Source organism: Erythranthe guttata, chromosome 8 (genome assembly GCF_056151865.1).
Source record: "Erythranthe guttata isolate IM_541 chromosome 8, IM_541, whole genome shotgun sequence".
NCBI classification, from domain to species: Eukaryota; Viridiplantae; Streptophyta; class Magnoliopsida; order Lamiales; family Phrymaceae; genus Erythranthe; species Erythranthe guttata.
In genome coordinates this window covers 1695488-1714313 of record NC_142540.1, presented here as the reverse complement: position 1 = coordinate 1714313, position 18826 = coordinate 1695488, and the positions used below count along the sequence as shown (strand labels likewise).

At 35.7% G+C, this 18826-nt stretch overlaps 3 protein-coding genes, 1 long non-coding RNA gene and 1 other non-coding gene across 5 annotated transcripts; 3 read left to right on the top strand and 2 right to left on the bottom strand.

Moving 5' to 3' along the window:
• LOC105971568 (N2,N2-dimethylguanosine tRNA methyltransferase) lies at nt 1-3972 on the top strand. The gene is made up of 14 exons (XM_012996429.2): nt 1-73; nt 177-430; nt 789-1082; nt 1202-1289; nt 1454-1575; nt 1657-1796; nt 1902-1974; nt 2087-2175; nt 2304-2409; nt 2514-2726; nt 2842-3036; nt 3128-3205; nt 3295-3517; nt 3612-3972. Exons 2-14 carry the CDS (start codon nt 254-256, stop codon nt 3659-3661), a joined length of 1848 nt encoding a protein of 615 aa, XP_012851883.2. The 5' UTR covers nt 1-73; nt 177-253; the 3' UTR covers nt 3662-3972.
• A 264-nt stretch (nt 3973-4236) lies between these two features.
• On the top strand, nt 4237-4308 carry TRNAD-GUC (transfer RNA aspartic acid (anticodon GUC)). The gene has a single exon. It is a non-coding gene; the product is annotated as a tRNA-Asp (tRNA).
• Nucleotides 4309-4869: 561 nt separating this feature from the next.
• Nucleotides 4870-6520, bottom strand: RGP1 (reversibly glycosylated polypeptide 1). The gene is made up of 4 exons (XM_013000615.2): nt 6119-6520; nt 5773-6023; nt 5512-5680; nt 4870-5383 (listed from the first exon to the last, which is right to left on the bottom strand). Exons 1-4 carry the CDS (start codon nt 6428-6430, stop codon nt 5072-5074), a joined length of 1044 nt encoding a protein of 347 aa, XP_012856069.1. The 5' UTR covers nt 6431-6520; the 3' UTR covers nt 4870-5071.
• Nucleotides 6521-8507: 1987 nt separating this feature from the next.
• Nucleotides 8508-14644, top strand: LOC105971558 (uncharacterized). Its single transcript, XR_016033046.1, has 4 exons — nt 8508-8650; nt 8772-8828; nt 10981-11111; nt 14467-14644. It is a non-coding gene; the product is annotated as an uncharacterized LOC105971558 (long non-coding RNA).
• On the bottom strand, nt 8841-11683 carry LOC105971548 (cytochrome P450 85A1). Its single transcript, XM_012996403.2, has 8 exons — nt 11348-11683; nt 10897-11218; nt 10642-10791; nt 10317-10559; nt 10144-10230; nt 9969-10047; nt 9388-9494; nt 8841-9270 (listed from the first exon to the last, which is right to left on the bottom strand). The coding sequence occupies exons 1-8, from the start codon at nt 11536-11538 to the stop codon at nt 9058-9060; spliced, it is 1392 nt and encodes a 463-aa protein (XP_012851857.1). The 5' UTR covers nt 11539-11683; the 3' UTR covers nt 8841-9057.
• Nucleotides 14645-18826: the final 4182 nt, after the last annotated feature.

Sequence of the window (18826 nt, the reverse complement as noted above, 5' to 3'; positions counted from 1 at the left end):
AGAGTCTATTCACACTTCAAAAAACTGCCCTCACAATTCAACGAAGAATCTTCACACACAAAACACACACGAGGTAGGGTTTTGCAATTTACAGTTTTCTCACACTGAATTAAAATTTGCACTATTTAAATCTCTCGGTTTGATGTTTGTTCCTTCTCCCTGAAAACTCTCGACAGGAAGCAGAACCCTCGTCTCAAGTCTCCGCCTTTTCCACCGCCGCCGCCGACCGCGGCGCCGCGAAGAGCGTAATAAGATGTCGGCTCCTGAAGATATGGCGGCCTGCGATGAAAAAATTGGGGATGAAGCGAACCACCAGAACGGCGACGCCGTAACGGCGCCGTTCGATCTCAATGACTACACCGTAATCAAGGAAGGGGAGGCTGAGATTCTAATGCACGTGAAAAATGAAGTCTTTTATAACAGAACCCAGGTTTTTTAAAGATCTTATCTCGTTAATTTACTTTGATTCTTACTTTTGCTAGTTAAATATTGGTTTTTTCGTGCTCTGTATTTTAATTAGGTGATTTTTGTAGGCTACATTAATCCGATTAAGAGTAGATGGGTTCTTCTGCTCAGGTTAAATGAGTAATGATTAATGGCTAATGGCTTAGCTCATGCTTTTGTAATTAGGCTGGATTAAGATTACATAAGAAAAGTTGGTAGTTTTCGAGTGTTTGCTCTAGTTATGGTAATTTGGCGATTCTGTCGAATTCGTAGCAACTTCAAGTTTGTTCTAGTGGTTGATTTACCTTACTTTTGGTTGAGCTTTGAAAAAAATGTGATGCCAGGTTAATAACAGGGACATGTCTATTGCTGTTTTGAGGACATTTATGTCGAAACGCAAACAAGAGCACGAAGCAAAGGCGACAAGGAAAATGAAAGCTGGACCCAAGGTTGCAGTGGAACCTACCGTCGAACCGGAAGCTCTTACAGATACGGTAATGGATGATGGGACATCTAACGGTGAATGTGAAGTCTCTGAAGAGATATCTCAAGATGAACCGTGTAGTATCTCGGAAGATCCAGCCGCAAAGCAAGAAGGAAAAGGGCGGGGAGAAGTGAAACCACCTCGAGTTTTAGAGGTTATATAATTAATTTCATGTTTTTTTATATGTTCCTACTCTTGGGGGAAAACTAGCCATGGGTATTCCAATCTTGATGTGTAAGCGGCTTATACTTCTTTACTTGTTTGTTTTGGCAGGCATTGTCGGCTTCTGGACTTAGGGCTTTAAGATATGCTCGTGAGGTGGATGGAATTGGTCAAGTTGTGGCCCTCGACAATGATAAGGGTAAATTTGTATTTTTCATTCTTGTAATTATGCAAGCACACCATACTTGAATGCATGTGTTGTTTATAGCCCTTTATTAATTTGTTAAGAGTATGTATTTTCCCACATGTGGGGCTTTCTCGTTCGTGTAATAAATGAGTATTATCCACGGCTTTCTTGTGCAGCGTCTGTTGAAGCTTGCAGGAGAAACATTAAGTTTAATGGTTCAGTGGCATCTGCGAAGGTGGAGTCGCACCTTGCTGATGCTAGAGTGTACATGCTTACCCACCCGAAAGAATTCGATGTGGTATGCATATTTTTGTAATCATTTTATAATTGGTTATCTAGTGTTATGATCTGTGCTTTATCCCTAAAAATGTTATTACAGGTTGATCTTGATCCTTATGGTTCACCATCTGTTTTCCTCGACTCTGCTGTTCAATCAGTCGTCGACGGGGGCATATTAATGTGCACAGCTACTGATATGGCAGTGCTCTGTGGGGGCAATGGTGAGGTCTGCTATTCCAAGTAAGAATTTTTATTTTATTTTATATATATTTCTTTTTAAACGAGTGAATTTATGAATCTCTGCGAGTACAATTAGTTCTAACTCGACTTTTGCTGTTGAACTAGATATGGCTCTTATCCGTTGAGAGGAAAATATTGTCACGAGATGGCTTTGAGGATCCTTCTTGCATGTATTGAGGTAAGTTGATATTCTGAAGTTCCTTCGTTAATTAATTGAATATTATAGGTCGGGTACCTTAAATATTGTGCAAGTGAAAAGACAGAGCTGACTTTCATAATTTAAAATGCAGAGCCATGCAAACCGGTACAAGCGGTATATTGTTCCCGTGCTATCTGTACAGATGGATTTCTATGTGCGGGTTTTTGTTCGTATATATACGTGAGTGTATCTCTTTTCTAAGTTTCTCAATTTATAGTGGCAATTACTTAGGTTAGACAGAGCCATAGGTGCTCTGTTAATAATGTAGATTTGCACATCTCATTTATTACGGAGGAATTTGTTTGCAGTTCTGCAAGTGCGATGAAGAACACTCCTTTAAAGCTGTCGTATGTTTATCAATGCACTTGCTGTGATTCTTTTCACCTTCAGCCTATTGGAAGGACCGTCACTAAGGTATGCAATCGACACAAATTTCAAACTCTCCAATTTGAACGGTGATTCTTTTTTTGTCAGAATACACTAAAAAAAACTCCTTTCTTTTTTCATCGTTCTTGTAGAATACGAGTGTGAGATATCTTCCTGGATTTGGTCCTGTTGTTGCTCAAGAATGTAGCGACTGTGGGAAGAAATACAATATGGGTGGGCCCATTTGGTCTGCTCCAATCCATGATCAAGAATGGGTTGCCTCCATTCTAGCAGATGTAAAGTTGATTAAGGATCGCTATCCTGCTTTCAGTCGGATTTCTGCTGTATTAACCACAATTTCAGAGGTATAACTCTTTAATCTTTTAAGTGTTTTTTCCACATTCTCTCGTAGAAATTGAATCAAACCTATTTCCAGGTTTATTTATCCGGTTATGAAAAAAAAATTCTATTTATTTGCAGGAATTGCCAGATGTACCACTGTTTCTCAGTTTGCATAACCTCTGTGCAACGCTAAAATGCACATCTCCCTCAGCAGTTATATTTCGTTCTGCTGTGATTAACGCAGGCTATCGTATTTCCGGAAGTCACGTAAACCCCCTCGGTCTCAAAACAGATGCTCCAATGGATGTAATATGGGATATTATGCGCTGCTGGGTAAACCACTACAAAATGCCCCCTAATTTTTTTGATTATTTAATTTAAAAAAAAAGAAGAAAATTTCATTATCAAAAATATTACTTTCCAGGTAAAAAACCATCCCGTGAAAGCTCAGCTGCCCGATCAAGCTGGAAGCGTAATCCTTGCAAAGGAACCTGTTCTACAGGTTAATATTATTAACAAATAGAATTTGTTTAAATTGTTGGTTTTGGAAGTGTAACTGTACTAACTGTAGAGAGGTCTGTACTCGAGCAGGCTAATTTTGCACGAGCTGTAGCTTCGCTGAGTAAGGCACAGGCGAAAAAGGTTGCGAGGTTTCTTCCGAATCCGGAGAGGCATTGGGGGCCTAAGCTGAGGGCGGGGCGGCAGATTACTAGCAAACACGTCTCTCTTTTAGGTGCGGATGCAGTTAACGCAGTGCATAACTACCAAGAAGAAGAAGAAGGTGGTGGTGACGAAGATGAGAGAGAAAGCAAACGTAAGAAGACGGAAGATTCTACATCTACTAATTGAAAAAAAAAAGCAGATTATAATTAAGTTGTTTCTTCTGCTGCATTTACTTTGCTTTGCAGAGACGAGTACACTTCCATTGAGCAATGCACACGGCGCATGCATCAAGTAGTCGATTTTGTTTTTACCTGTTTAAGGCGCAACCCCAGTATTTTTTTCTTCTTTTTTTTTTTTTTTCTTTTATTTTATAATTTTGGTTGGTGTTCTTCTTCTCTATTTTTTTTTTTTTGTTTTTTTTTTTAGTGTAATTGGGGTCTGCAGGTGGACTATTGTACTAGATTTGTTCTTTCTTATATTTTTTTTTTTTGGTTTTCTTCTACCATTATTTATTGCAAGAGAACGAGGTCAAATAAATTTTGTTTTTCAATTGTTATAGATATTGTAATCATCATTTTGTTTTGGATTTACATTTTTATTGATGGAGATTGTTGTATGACACAAGTATTAACTATGGTTGTTCATTCAGTAACATCAATGAACTGTAAATCTCTTATCAAAACTAAACACGTATCTTCTACAATCGGGTAAAAATCGACGAACAATTAAGTCGTTGTAGTTTAGTGGTAAGTATTCCCGCCTGTCACGCGGGTGGCCCGGCCCGGCAACGGCGTTTTAGGGCTAGAAAATACCAACATAATTACTGTCGTTTTGTAGAATTTATATTATGTGAATCTTACACACAACAAAGTCGTTGTAGTATAGTGGTAAGTATTCCCGCCTGTCACGCGGGTGACCCGGGTTCGATCCCCGGCAGCGGCGTTATGTTTTTGTTTTATTTTTTATTTTTTGTAAACCAGAGCTTTGTAATTCAAATAGCTGTGCAATTGCTAATTCAAATAGCTGTACAATTTTCGTGGCAATGTAATCTCTCATTACACCCTTAGCTAACGTATATATGTCGAGTATAGCTCACGTATTTTTTAATTACGATCATGAGTGTATATCTGTCATCGTTTTTATTATTATGGCAATGTGAGTATCGTATTTCGAAGGGCTTTCCTATAGCTCACGTATTTTTTAATTACGATCATGAGTGTATATCTGTCATCGTTTTTATTATTATGGCAATGTGAGTATCGTATTTCGAAGGGCTTTCCCGTTTCTGCAAGACTAGTGTAAGTTATATATTGTTTTGAGAAGGTTTGCTTAAATAAGTTTATTAATTTGAGTCTCGATTATCATTGTATAGGTCGAAAGGTTTATTACAAGTCGGAATTAAATCCTCATTTTGTTATTGCAATATTTCTTCGGGCGGATTCGCATCCGCAACGAAGATATCAAACTTTGTTGAAAAGCTAAACTCTGTGTTAGCTCCAAGGCTTAGTCGGAATCGACGTACGATAAAATCTCAATTACTTCTTACTTTCACAATTCAAACCAAAATCAACTAGTTTCTCACTTCTTATTCGTAGGATCTCTATATATAAAAAATAACCACCTAACATACGAAAATTGCCGAAAACAAATTGCAAAAATCAAACATAATATTAAAAAAAAAAAAAAAACAAAGGCACAATATTCTTTAGTTAGCCTTTGCAGGATTAAGATCATCCCAAGCTTGAATCCAAGTCTCCATTGCATCCGCAAGCTTCACAAAATAAGGGTCGACTTTTCCAAGCGTCTCCTTAACTTGCTTCGAAAGTTCGACGTAGCACTTCTGCACGGTGGTCGACTCTTTCGACAGGGTGGCCGATTGGAAGAATGGTATAATCTCTTCTTGCCAGAATATTCCCTTGTACTCTTTCTTCAGGTTCACAAACGGGTTGCTCGCCTTGCTGTGCCAAATATACGGCAGCCCGGTTTTCACCCCCAATCCCAAATGATCACAAATCACCTATAATCAAATATATGATAATTACCCGATTGTATATAATTATTTCTATATAGGTCTACGATACTACACTACTCGAAAAATAATAATTCAAAAAAAAAAATGGTGGGGGCCTTGGCCCCCGGTGCTACCTTGATGCACCAGCCAGCCCACATATCGTCGTAACGCCCGATTGGCTGACCATCACCCATGAGCCCGAAGTACATAGCGGGGCCGATAAGATCACGGTCGAAGGCCAGATTCATTCCGCACATGGGAAATAGGGTTCCCTTTGGTATTGTCAACACTGCATCAACATACCTAATACACACACCATTTTACGAAAATTGTAATACTTCGAGTAAATTAAAATAATTGCGAATGTCTTTTTTTTTTTTTGTTTTTTCGGTTACCTAGTGTTTCTCTCGCGGGGCTTGACGAGCTGCGTGGGAGCATCGTAATCGGGTATGTTCATCCATAGCCCATGAGAGACAGCTGTCGGGACCCCCTCTCGGAGACTGAAAGGGTAGCCGCGCACGAAATCGGCGCCTTCCCTAAATGGATCATACAAAGTGTTGAAGAAGAGTGGTGTCGACGGGCACAACAAATTCTTGATGTGTTGTTCGAGCGCATTGATTTGTTTGCCCGTTGGATCTTTCGCAACCTATATTTAGGCGAAAAAAATTGATTTAATGATTTAATGACAAGTTTTGATATTGTCAGCTAATGTTGGATACGTATATGTGTACGTATACTTACGAAGCAGTCATCGTCAATGGTGAAGATGTACTTCTTCTTGGAGACCATATAGCCGAAGCAACGACAAGCGGAGTCCTTGAAGGAAATGCACGATGCCTTAGGGCCGAGGATTCGGTTAATGTCGTTGCGGTTGTAGAGCTCGTAATCGAATCCTTGTGGGACGCTAATGGTCTTCGAAGGGTCGCCATCTTGTACTATGATCAAGTGGTATTGCTCGAAAAACGGCCTCCACATTTCCAGGAAATCGAGGTTTCTGATCGTCGGAATCACAATGTCGAGCTCGTCTTTCAGCGGCGGCGGTGCGGCGGCCATGGTGGTGGCGGGTGGAGGAGGAGGGAAATAGAGAGTGAGAGAGGTAAAAGGTGGTGGTGGTGGTAGTGGTGGAAGATGAGTATTGTGAGTTGTGAAGTGTGTGTGAATAAGGGGTATTTATTAGGAGGGAAAAAAACGCGGGACCGGTGGGAACGGTTTTTTTGTATGGTTGGGGAATTGTTCAAACTTCAAAATTAGGGCGTTGACCCGATTTTACTGTTGTACCTTTTGCTATTTTTATTTTTTATTTTTTATTTTTTATTTTTCAACGGATGGTGTATATAGTTTTTGAAACTGACATATTAAATAAATAAGTACCATTATGATAATTAAATGTGACTTAATTGTTTGCTGAAAAATAAAAAAACGTTTTCATTGGTCAATTAAAAACGCCTATGTGGTGATGAAATTATAGTAGTACGTTTGCACTTTGCATAGTAGTACGTTTGCACTTTGCACCATATTCTATAGGGTAATGATATACGCAGGCCAAATTAAACATTCATGCACTTTTTTACTATGATTTTTTACCTTTTTACCATAACTATTTACCTTTTGTACTATTCATATGCACAAAATCGGACTTTTTTTATTCATGTGCTCGTGTGAATTTACGCGAGCACTTGGCAAGTGCTCGTGTGAATTTACGCGAGCACTTGGCAAGTGCTCGCGTAAATTCACGTGAGCACATTAACAATTTTTTTTTTTTTTAACCCACTCGTGTGATTTCACACGAACAGAGAAGATATGCTCGTGTGAAATCACACGAGCAGAACGTCTCTGTTCGTGTGAAATCACACGAGCAATTAAAAAAAAAAAAAAAATTTAACAAGGCCTGCTCGCGTGAATTTACGCGAGCACTTGCCAAGTGCTCGCATAAATTCACACGAGCAGGCAAAAGTCCGATTTTTTTCGTTTTTTTTTTCGGATTCGTAATCTACATAACAAGAGGATCGTAAAAACGTAAAAATTACCTCCGATCTGTTGACGATTTGCACGGGCTTTGCGAAAGAAAATCGAAAGGGTAGAGAGAGTTTTTGAGTTTTTTACCTTTTATTTTTTGAGAAATGGTAAAAAATGTGCCTGAATGTTTAATTTGTGCCTGCACAAATCATTTCAGTATTCTATAGTGTCACTATTAATAATTTGGATAAATTACAAAAACCCCTTGAACTTAGGTAAAATTATGAAAAGTACCCCCCCACCTCTTGGAAATTACCAAAATCGACCCATTGTTTGTTTCCGGTTTGATTTTTGACAGAATCTTTTTTCTTTCATAGAATATTTCTCAAAAATATTAGTTCTACCTCTAAGAATAGTTTCTTAAATGTTGGTCGTCTTGGTAAACTTTCAACATTAATTTCATTTTCTTCAAAAACACTATCAAAATGAATAACATTTATTTGTACCTTGCTCTCGAGAAGTTGTGCTTCTTCTTAGTTGGAAAATATCAGTCCCACATCGATTTATCGTGCAAGTTTTTATGTGTTTAAAACATTGAAATTGTAATGTTAATCAATTTCAAATTAGGGTAAATTACAACCATCTCTGAGGTATGGTCAAATTACGAAAAAATCTCTACTGTTTGAATAGTTGCAATTACTCCTCAATTATGAATTTTCTTACACGTCCACCCTTATGGTGTCAGATCAAAATAACTCTCTAGATTTCGTGGAATGTTCTCTAATTTGTCCACCCTTATGGTGTCAGATCAAAATAACTCTCTAGATTTCGTGGAATGTTCTCTAATTTGTACTCGTTTTGTAGAAAAATGTAGTTTCTGACCTCGAATGGGATACAACAGGTACAAAATTGAGAACATTACATATAATTTAGAAGATTCTATTAAATTTAACAGCGGAAAGGTGGACGTGTAAAAATATCTATAGCTGAGGTGTGATTGTAAATTATCTAAATATGAGGTATTTTTTCGTAATTTGATCATACACGGATGGTTATAATTTATCAATTTCAAATTAATATATGTTGAGTAAATAATTTTGATATTCAACTCTAATTGTTTGAATTAAAATCGTTTTATTATCTTTCAATACTTTAATCAGCTGAAATAGCCCGGAGCGCCAATTACCCCGCGTAAATTTATGAGCTACAAAGATTCGCCGAGGTCTGTTAATGGCGGAAATCGGTATCGGAGAGGAAGAATGGAATTACCCGCAGTAAAAATTGTTAAAATTGAGCTTCTTCTTCTCATACCTTGCTGTAAATTTTTCTCCCCCTCAATTTCTTCTCAATTGTCTCTTTCTACTGACTAATTATCGTGTAAATTTCATCTGTGAATCACTTAATTACCGATTATTTAACATATTAAATTATATTGCAGATCTACGATTCACCACTGTAAAACCCTCACTCCGCCGTACCCAATCGTCGCTGAACGGTAAAAATTTCATTTCAGGCAAAAATAAACCGCTGATTATTTATATTTTATTTACACAGCAAGTTCTTCTACCCTAGAAAAAATGGGCATTCGATTCTCTAATGCATGTGTTAGGTGAATATTTGTTTTTGTACATTCAAAAAACCTACTCCGATCTCTGCTTTTAGGTTAATTAATTCCTTTTAATCTTCTTCTTCCCCACATCTGTACACTGTTTGATTGGGTGTGGTTAGTGAGCAGAAACCCTAATTCGAAGTCCATTAGGCGCTTCCACCCTTGGGAATTTCATCAGCTTATCTCCACCTACTTCTTCCCATTTGTATTTCGTCACGAAATAATGAAGAAACGTCGATATTTCGGCCAGTCCGAGTTCCTTTCCCGGGCATTGTCTAGTTCCCCCTCCAAATATCATGAAATGGTGTTGATTTTCTATGCCCTTCTCCTGCAATTTAGAAATAAACATTAATCGGGTTAATTAGCGATTAATCGTTGTGTAGTTAATGACTAATCCACTCATTCGTTAATGCTAATTTAGATTTAAGAGGCTGTGTGTGCTCACCAGCCATCTCCACGGATTGAATGTAAATGGATCGGGATAAAGGCGTGGGTCGTAATTCACCTCCCTCGTATACACGTAAATTCTCCACCCTTTCGGAACTAGATATCCTGTAAAAGTGAAATTAACCATGAGGTTAGCGAAAACTAATACGTGCTCGTTATTCGTTTACTACAACCTCGTACATTCGGCCCGAAAAAAACGAGTTTTATTGTTGGATTAACGAGTTTTATTATTGCGTTATAGTTTCTCGGGGATTTGACAAAGGAATAATGTTTGTGTGACTGATTGGAAAATGAACACTTATCCGAAACCATAGACAAAATAATTCCTTTGCACCACAGATGGGTCATGAATCGAATGTCTTTGTGCTGGAATGGTAGGTTTTCCATGTGGATTTGTGATAGGGTAGGGCCCATTTACAAATTTCATCTCTTTCTCTATGATTGCTCTTATATATATATAATATATTATATATATGTATATGTTTATGTATATAAATTGAGGCAGTAAATTCTGGTTTCTTGAAATTGTGAAAAGCATGAGATGAATATGTAATAAAATGGTAAGAGAATTGTGCTCACCATTTATTTCCATATCTCTGGTTGTTTTTCTCAAGACACCGTTGACTATTGTAGCAAGTCTTGATGTCTCAAATATGACCTGTAATAATAATAACTCAAGTCCATTAGCTTCAAACCTTTTTTGATAGCAGTAAATAAAATTTTGTTTCAGAACAAGCGTTTAATCGATACTCACCGCACGTGTGAATCTCATTGACTTGTAGTCATTGTAATCAATAGGATCCTCAGGCTTCTTTCTCTCTCGTATTGCCATATGTTCTTTCTGCAAAAAAAAAAAAAAAATCGAATTAGATTTATTCAGTATTGGTGCACTAATCATACTTTTACGAACTCGAATTTTCGACTCACCCTTAGTTCTTCAAGCACTTTGGGATGATCATGTAGATACTTGACAGCCATCATAGAAGTAGTCGAAACGGTTTCGTAACCGGAATACAAGATTGTAATGATCAAGTCGATCATTTCTTCGTTATTCAATTTATATTTACTATTTTCGTCGACTAGAAGACTAAGCATATCGTGTTGATTTTCACCGGAAGCTCGTCTTTCTTCCACTAGCTTCCTCAACAAGCTTGTGATGTTTTGTCTTGCCTGTGATGCATTTTACATCAATTAGCTTTTCGGGTATTCGAGATTATTTGAATTGTACGAATACGCGGCGAAGAAATTTTACCTGAAAACCCCGGTGGTAATTTGTGCTGGGAAGGTTGATAGGCAGCGAGAGAGTTCCAAGCACTAGTTTAAAGAATTCCGGCATGAAATTCTCCGATATCGACATAGCTTCTTTGCTTGCTATTTGTCTGAACGACGATAGAAACGCCATCTGAGAACAGAGTAGTAGTAAGCATATATATTACACTATACATGGTTGTTTGAATTTGAATTTGAATTGATTAGATCTATGTATGTATATTTGAAAAATGTAAACCTCTTTGGTTTTGTCTTGAATGTCGATAACTTTGTTATCCCAATCGTTTAAATGGGACCTCATGAAATCGTCGATTTTCGGCAGGAGTTGATCTTTAATCATGGTTGGGCTAATGAGGGCAAGGAGTGCACCTCTCATGTGTTTGTGTGCAGAGCCATGGATAGCTGCAATGTTGCATTTGCCCAAGATATCCAACATTGACTGCGGATAACCAGGTACAAGCCCTTTTGCTTCATTCATTAATATATATCTGTTCAGCTCTGGATCCATTGATACTATTGTTGGACACCCTAGTATATGTGACTTAAAGAAATTCCCAAACCTGTAAGAAAAAAATACTCTGTTAAAAAGATATTTTTTTTTTAAACTAAAAATAGTTGTAAGAAATGTAGTGAGAGAGAGAGAGAGAGAGAGAGAGAGAGAGAGAGAGAGAGAGAGAGAGTAATTATACCTTGATCTCTGGTTTTTCATAAAGGCAGGGCCTTGTTTGAGAAACTCAGTAGTTTCACCAAAAATTGGCCAACCCATGGTACCAGGAGGCAAGCCTTTCTTCCTGTACCTGACTTCATTCCATCTCAGCAAGGCAACACTTAGGATGCAGAATCCCCAAAATACCCCTAGGATAACAGCCAGACCAGCCATTGATTCGAGGAGAGAATGGGGAAATGGGGAAAGGGGGAAAGGAGAAAGTGAGAGCTCTGAAAGTTATGGGGGGTTTCTTGCTCTAGTTTGTATTGGCTGTTCATGTGCTCGTGCGGGTGTTTATATAGACCTCATGAAATCAATATGTGTAGAGAGAGAGAGAGAGAGAGAGAGTAGATAGATAGAGAGAGAGAGAGAGAGAGAGAGAGAGGAGCCTAATACGCCAAAACCATGCACACTAGAAGGATAGGACCTAGAATTAAAAAAAACCCTGAAGGAAATTATTTTATTTTTAAGGCACAGTAAAGAAATTAAATTTACTAAAATCTTGATACTTGCATGCTGAAAACCAGTTGAGCATTGTTTTTCAATTAAAAAAAAAATAATGGTTCAGCTGGAATCTACTTAATTTTTTTTTTTAAATAAGATTAGTAGCTGTCATTCTTAATCATTAGGTTAATTATTTAAATCTTGTGTTGAAAGTGTTTAAAGATTAGATAGGAAAACTATGTTTGACTGATGTTAATTAGAATTTTCATAGGCAGTAGAGAGAGAGAGAGAGAGAGAGAGAGAGAGAGAGAGAGAGCACATGCACGCCACCCTAGTTAGAACAAAGCACTGGGACTATGTGGTTCACATGTGTGTCAATAGATCTGTACATCCTGAAATTACAAAATAGTTAGAGAGAGAGAGAGAGTTTTAGAGAGAGAGAGAAAGAAATAACAAAAGTCACTAGAGATATGTTCTTGGTTATTGAAATAGAACTTAACAAGTCATAGTCTTTGTGTACTTTTATTAGATTGAAATATATATATATGTATAAATGTATATAGGGTTATAGTTCCCAGTAGTAAGTTCTCCCGTGAAATTTGACTTTTGGACTGTTTGAAATCTTTGAACTTTTGGTATCCAATAGTTGCCCATGTTCTAATCTTTCCTCAAATCCCTAAATTTCATTTCATTTTTGGAGCCTTGTGCCAGGGTGTGAGAGACTATAAACAAATACAGGGGAAATTAAAATAGGGCCTTTTTTTTTTTGTTTTTTTTTAATGCTAGTTAATGGCGTTCCACTGAGCATGATTTATGATTGGATTCTTTTTGGCAGAATTATATAGTTATATATTAAATAAAACAAAGTTAAACATATATGCTAATCACATCAAATTATTTGAAATAAGACTACGTAATTAATGTTTGGTTCTTTTTCCGTTTCACTTTTTTTCGCTTCCGGATAAAATTCGTGGTTTTTTGGCTTTTCAAAAAAAAAAAAAATCCGAAAACAATTTCTCCGAAAGCACTGTCTTCATTCTAAAAACAACGAACATCACTTTATTTATCAAATTCTTTTTTTTAAAATACCTTTTTTCAAACAACTTTAACACATGATTTAACTGTTACGATGTATTTTGTCTAATCTCAAATGATAAACAAATTATTCCTTCAAACCATATTAATGAAATGAAAATAACTCCCAAAACCATTCCAAACATTGTCTTTCAATCTAATTTAAATTTTGGGTTACAACTTAGATGACTTCAATTTATGGTATTTTAATTAAAAACTAATATTTGCTTAGTGTATGTTAAAAATCACAAAAGTTTAGCCCACTCTAATAGAAAATCTTGCCTCATAAATTTGGTAGACTAATATTAGGGAAATTCGTTGATAATTATTATAATGTCAGATTTTTTTTTTTAGCGTAATAATGTTTGGTTGACTGCTTTGACCAAATCAATCCATATCCTCCATGTGAACATGGTTATACATACTTGCTTTATATGCAGAGAGGTTCAAGTGGCTGTGGGTATGTATGCACATTTAATTTGGGCACTTTAATCAATAATAATAATAATAATAATAATAATAAAAAATTAAAGAAGTTATTATTATTATTATAATGATTATTATTAGATAGAGAGATATGGATGGTGGTTATACATTTGATTGTGAGGGATATAAGCAAGCCATGCAAAAAAAAAAAAAAAAAAAAAAAAATGGAGAGGCCGTACAGAAAAGTCTGCATGCTTGACTAATGAGTAGTCCTCTCATTATGAATTCAATTATAATATCATCATCAGTCGGTAGGAATTAGGGTGAACAATGTAATATAGAGGCGTAAAACAGGGTTAGTGTGGTAATTTAACATAATATTTCATCTCATATTGATTGTTTATTGACTTAGGGCTCTTTTGGTTGATAGGATGAGATTATAAACACATGATTGATATTGATTATTGCACTATTCACCACTATTTAGTAGGAAAAAAATCACATTTGGTATGAGGGATTATTAATACTGAATAACTTAAATTGATGTTTGGTTATAATGATTATGATTGATTATTCTTGAATTTACAAAACAACCCTTGGTAAAATTAATTTCATTGACTCATAAAAATGTTTAAAAGAAACAATCACAATTTATCATGCACCCCTTCTCAATAATTAGTGTAATTCGTAATTATAATATTCTATTATTCTAGGCTTTGGGATACAAATTTATAATTTTTTATTTTCATAGTTTTTAAAAAACATGCTTTTTTCGATTTAATGTAAAAAATAAAAATTTGACTTTAGCAGCTATGTAATGTAAAAAAAAAAAATATGACATAATGTAAAAAATATTTTTTTTATAATATGCTTTTTGAAAATTGTAATTTGATGGATCTCATGAGGCTTTATTTGGGGGCTTTTTTGTATTTTCAGTAATATTGTCCTCATTGGATAATTTAATCACACCTATTGAGGTGGGATAAATTATCACTCATTTGGGTGATTGGATACCGGGCCTTGTATCAATACCGGGTTTATATCATTCGCACCAAATGCCGGATTAGGGGTGACTAATCTGTCAATCACCCTTTATCACATCAACCAAAAGAGCCCTTAGAGAATTAAGGTGACGATTGTGATGGGTTTTTGTCATAGGGTGGAACAAAAGGTAGGTCTGAAAATGACTTGAAGAGAAATGTGGATCCTTTGTGGAGATCCGATCCTTCGATAGGGATTTGACACTACTGCCACTGTTACCCTTTTCTCTAACCCATTTTCTAATCAAGCTAATTAACTCTTAATCTCTCCCTCTTTTATTTATTTCCATTTTTTTAATTGGAATTCAATAAATGGTTAACTAGTGCTGCATATCATCCATCAAGTATCATGATAATTTTTTTTTTTTAAAATAAATATTAGGAAAATCAAATGGAATTATTAGTTTTGGTGAATAATCATAGCGTGATTGATTAAATGTGTGATAATAATTTTATTGAGGTCAGTTGTTTTAGAGAAACCAATAAAAGGGATATTGCCGACAGGTACGTACACGAATTAATTAGGGGATTGAAAATATATAAAAATTAAATAAATGTTATTCAAAATTTTCGTAAATATGTATAGTGGGGCAGAAGAAAAAGATGGGGATGTATGTATGAGTGGAATCGCACAGGTGTGGATATAAGGGATGTGTGTGTATATGTGTGTGCGTGTGTGTGTATATGTGTGTGTGTATATATGTGTGTGTGTGTGTGAGAGAGAGAGAGAGAGAGAGAGAGAGAGAGAGAGGGGAGGAATGTCTACTAATACCCACACGCACACATGCAGAAGAGCTTAAGTGGAGAAGTTTGTGCTTCATTAATTGCGTGTGGGTGTATGTAGGTATACATAATACAATCAAAAACTCCAGAGGTGCACGAGGGCCTCCATTTTGTTCTTTTCTGCTTTTTTGCTAAAGTTGCTACCCAACCCCAACCCCCCCTCTTTACTTCTTCCCACCCCCCACCCCCACCCGGCCACCCCCACCCCCACCCCACCCCCCACAATTATTTTTCCTTTGGAATTATTGCAATCACATTTCCCCCCTCCATCCCTATATTACTTGCATTATCGATTCAATAATAATGTCTTTCTTCCATTTCAAATATATATATATATATATATATATATAAATATGCCATTCTAGATATACACCAAGTTCTAGCCGACGGACTCCACCAAATACCTCGTCTTTATTATTCAACTTTATTTATTTATTTATTTATTTTTGGGACATTGTATATTTTTAGGATTAATATACACCATTGCAAAGATGATGGAGGCCTAATTATTATATGCAACTAGATACGAAAATAAATGCTGAATTTAATTTCTTGATTCGATTTTTGAGTACGTGTTCAATTTTGTGTGGGTCTTTTGACAAATAAGATAAGTCTCCGTTCGCTCTTCGTGGGGTCAAAGTTTGCGATGATCCCCCACTGTTGCATTTCAATAATAGCTTAATTAAACTGTTAGTTAGTTATGCTGGTCATTTAACATAGTATCAGAGTGTCGTTAGATCAAAATCAAATATGTATCGAATTTGAGATATTAGTATTTGGTTGGGCTAATAATTGTGATTTGAATAAAATAATTAATGTAATATTAATTTTAGATTTAAAAAAAATATATATAAAATCACATTAATAATAAAAATAATTGTGACTCACATCAGATCAGAGGGAAATGACATAAGAATAAATAAAATAAAGTCCACGAAAACATATATATCAAGAAGGTGTGACAATGCACTTATCCTATACGGTTCAATTTAGGGTTTGGTTTCCCCCAAAGAATAATATGTGTGAAGTAACAGGTAACTGCTTGGGAGTAAGCGTACTGTTAAAACTTTAAAATATTATTATTTATTGCGTACGTGCGTAATTGAAAGTGACCGGGGGTAGTAGAAACATGGGCCTCTGATGATTGACTGCACGTGTGGGAGATGCATCCACGTGCACTCGTTTTTATTCACTGAAAATATATGTATATATATATTTGATTGTCTTTTGTCTCTTTCTTTCCCATATTATTTATTTATTTATTTATTTATTATTTAATTTTCATGGTTCTCTGATATTTGTTCCCATCCACGGGTTTGACCTCGTAATTGAATTTTGGGGTTTTAGAGTATTACTAATTCATTGTTAAAAAATTCTTTGATTTATTAAGTTTTTGTTATGTAAAAGTGGCATGCTAAGTTTTTTAACAATTAAAGTAAATATAGGGGGGTGTCAAATCTAATAAAAGTCCCATGTTTCACAGGAAAACATGTATAGGGTTATTTATTAAATTAAGGAATCAATAAAAATATTTAAAATTTGCTATCGAAACATGATTTCTAATTTTTTTAGAAATTATAAAATGATGCATAGTCTGTTTGGCAAGTATCGAACACACGTTAATAAATTAAAGTTTTCGTGCTGTATAGACAATAATATCTGTGATTTTTTCCATTAAAATAAGTTAGTATATTTAATAATTAATAAATTAGGGAAATAAGACAAGATAATATTCAATGAAGTCTTATCAGATGTAAGAAAAATGAATGGGGAAAATTGAAAGATCAAGAAAAGATAAAGAGTCCCAATGCATTCAGTAACCTGTCTTGTTTATCTGATCACATCATTAAATAAATAAAAATTAAATGAAAGAGTACCGGAAAGATAGCTTATATATTTAGCTAACTGTCAATTTTTTATTTTTTTTTCGTGGGGATGGTCCCCATAAATGACTGTTGCTACCCCTGCTGCTGCTGCTATACACTTGCAGGGTTAAATTTTATGATTTTTTTATATTTATTTATTTATTTATTTACTGCGGTGGTGGTGGTGGTGGTGGTGGTGGTGGTGGTGGTGGTGGTGGGGATTAAATAATCAAACAAACAGCCGGCCAAGTTGCAGCCTCTGCTCCTCCGTCAACCGCCGCTTCCTTTTGCACTTTGTATTTATTTACTATTGGAGTAAGAGAGGCCGGCAAACGGATACAGTAAGTCAGTATACCACAGTTAATTCATTGTCTGGTTAAATTTTAGACCGGCAATTTTTTTTTTTTTGCTAAAAGTCTACATTGCATTAAATTTAAGGACAAATTACGGACGTACGTACTCACTAAATGTCAGATTACGAAAAAAATCTTTTCTATTTGGGTGACTACTATCACACCTCCGGTATATATTGTCCTACACGTCTATTTTTTTGGTTTTGAAGAAGGGATTTTTTATTAAATAATACATATTTGAGGAGGTGCTTATAATTACCTAAATAATAAGGATTTTTTTTCGTAATTTGATCTTACTTCAGAATGACTGTAATTTGTAATTTGGCGTTTAGTTAATTGCTTATAGGTCTTGCTTGATGTGTCAAGATCTTATTTGTGGAACCTTCCGTTGTAGCTTTTTCCAATGTTTTTAAAACCGGACCGGACCGGCCGGTCCGACCGGTTCAACCGGGAACCGGAAGCCAGTCCGGTCCGGTTAAGCATGAAAACTCGGATGCTCCAAAAAACCGGTCGGAAGGCGAAAGACCCGAAAAACCGTCGGTTGAACCGGAATATCCCGAACCAGAAAAAACCCGGGTTTCGTCACTAACTGAAATTTTAAGACAATTAATTTATAGATCTGGCTGAGTTTAAAAAAAATGTATATAGATCTGATATGCAAGATGATAGAGGAAGAAGAAAAAGAGAAAAGTCAGTCAAGTTTGCCGCTGAAATAGACGAAGGGCTGTTGCTCCGATCTGGATATAAGTTCTACAATGGTGGAAGAAAGAAGAAGACGAGATGGAGGAGGAAAAGAAAAAGAATTTGGCGTGGGGTAGGTGGCTGGGGTGCTTTGGAGTTTGTGATGTGTCTGTGTTGCGTAAGAGAGAGAGGAATTAATGATATATGAAAAAAAAAACAGAATTAGGTATAAATAAAAACTATTTAAATATATTAATAAATTTAGTTAATTAAATTATTTCTTTTTTTAGATGTTCAATAAATTAATTCAAAATTAGTTTAATGTTATTGTATTGAATTTTTATGATGAATAAATTTATTAAATTATATTTTTTAAAAGATAATAATATTATAATTATTCACAAATAATTTAAAATAAAAAATATTCAAAAACCCGGTTGGACCCCGGTTGAACCGGTTCGACCGTGACCCAGTTGACTAGCCGGTTCAATGTCCGGTCCGGTTTTCAAAACATTGGCTTTTTCCCCCGCACAAGCTAATTTGCAATAATTAATACCCGAATTCACACCTGATTGGGTGTGGGTTCACAAACCATAGGGTTGAAGATGACCATGAAATCAACCATTGCATATTACTTACTACTTTTAATGTCGTTTTGGGACGATAAATCTTTTTAAAAAAATCAAATCGATGCTTATTATAATTGACACTATAGCTTCGTTTGTTGTTGGGAGTGATCGGATGTACAAATTCCATTGGGTTTGTTTTGCAATGGTCATTTAAGTTATTTCTACAA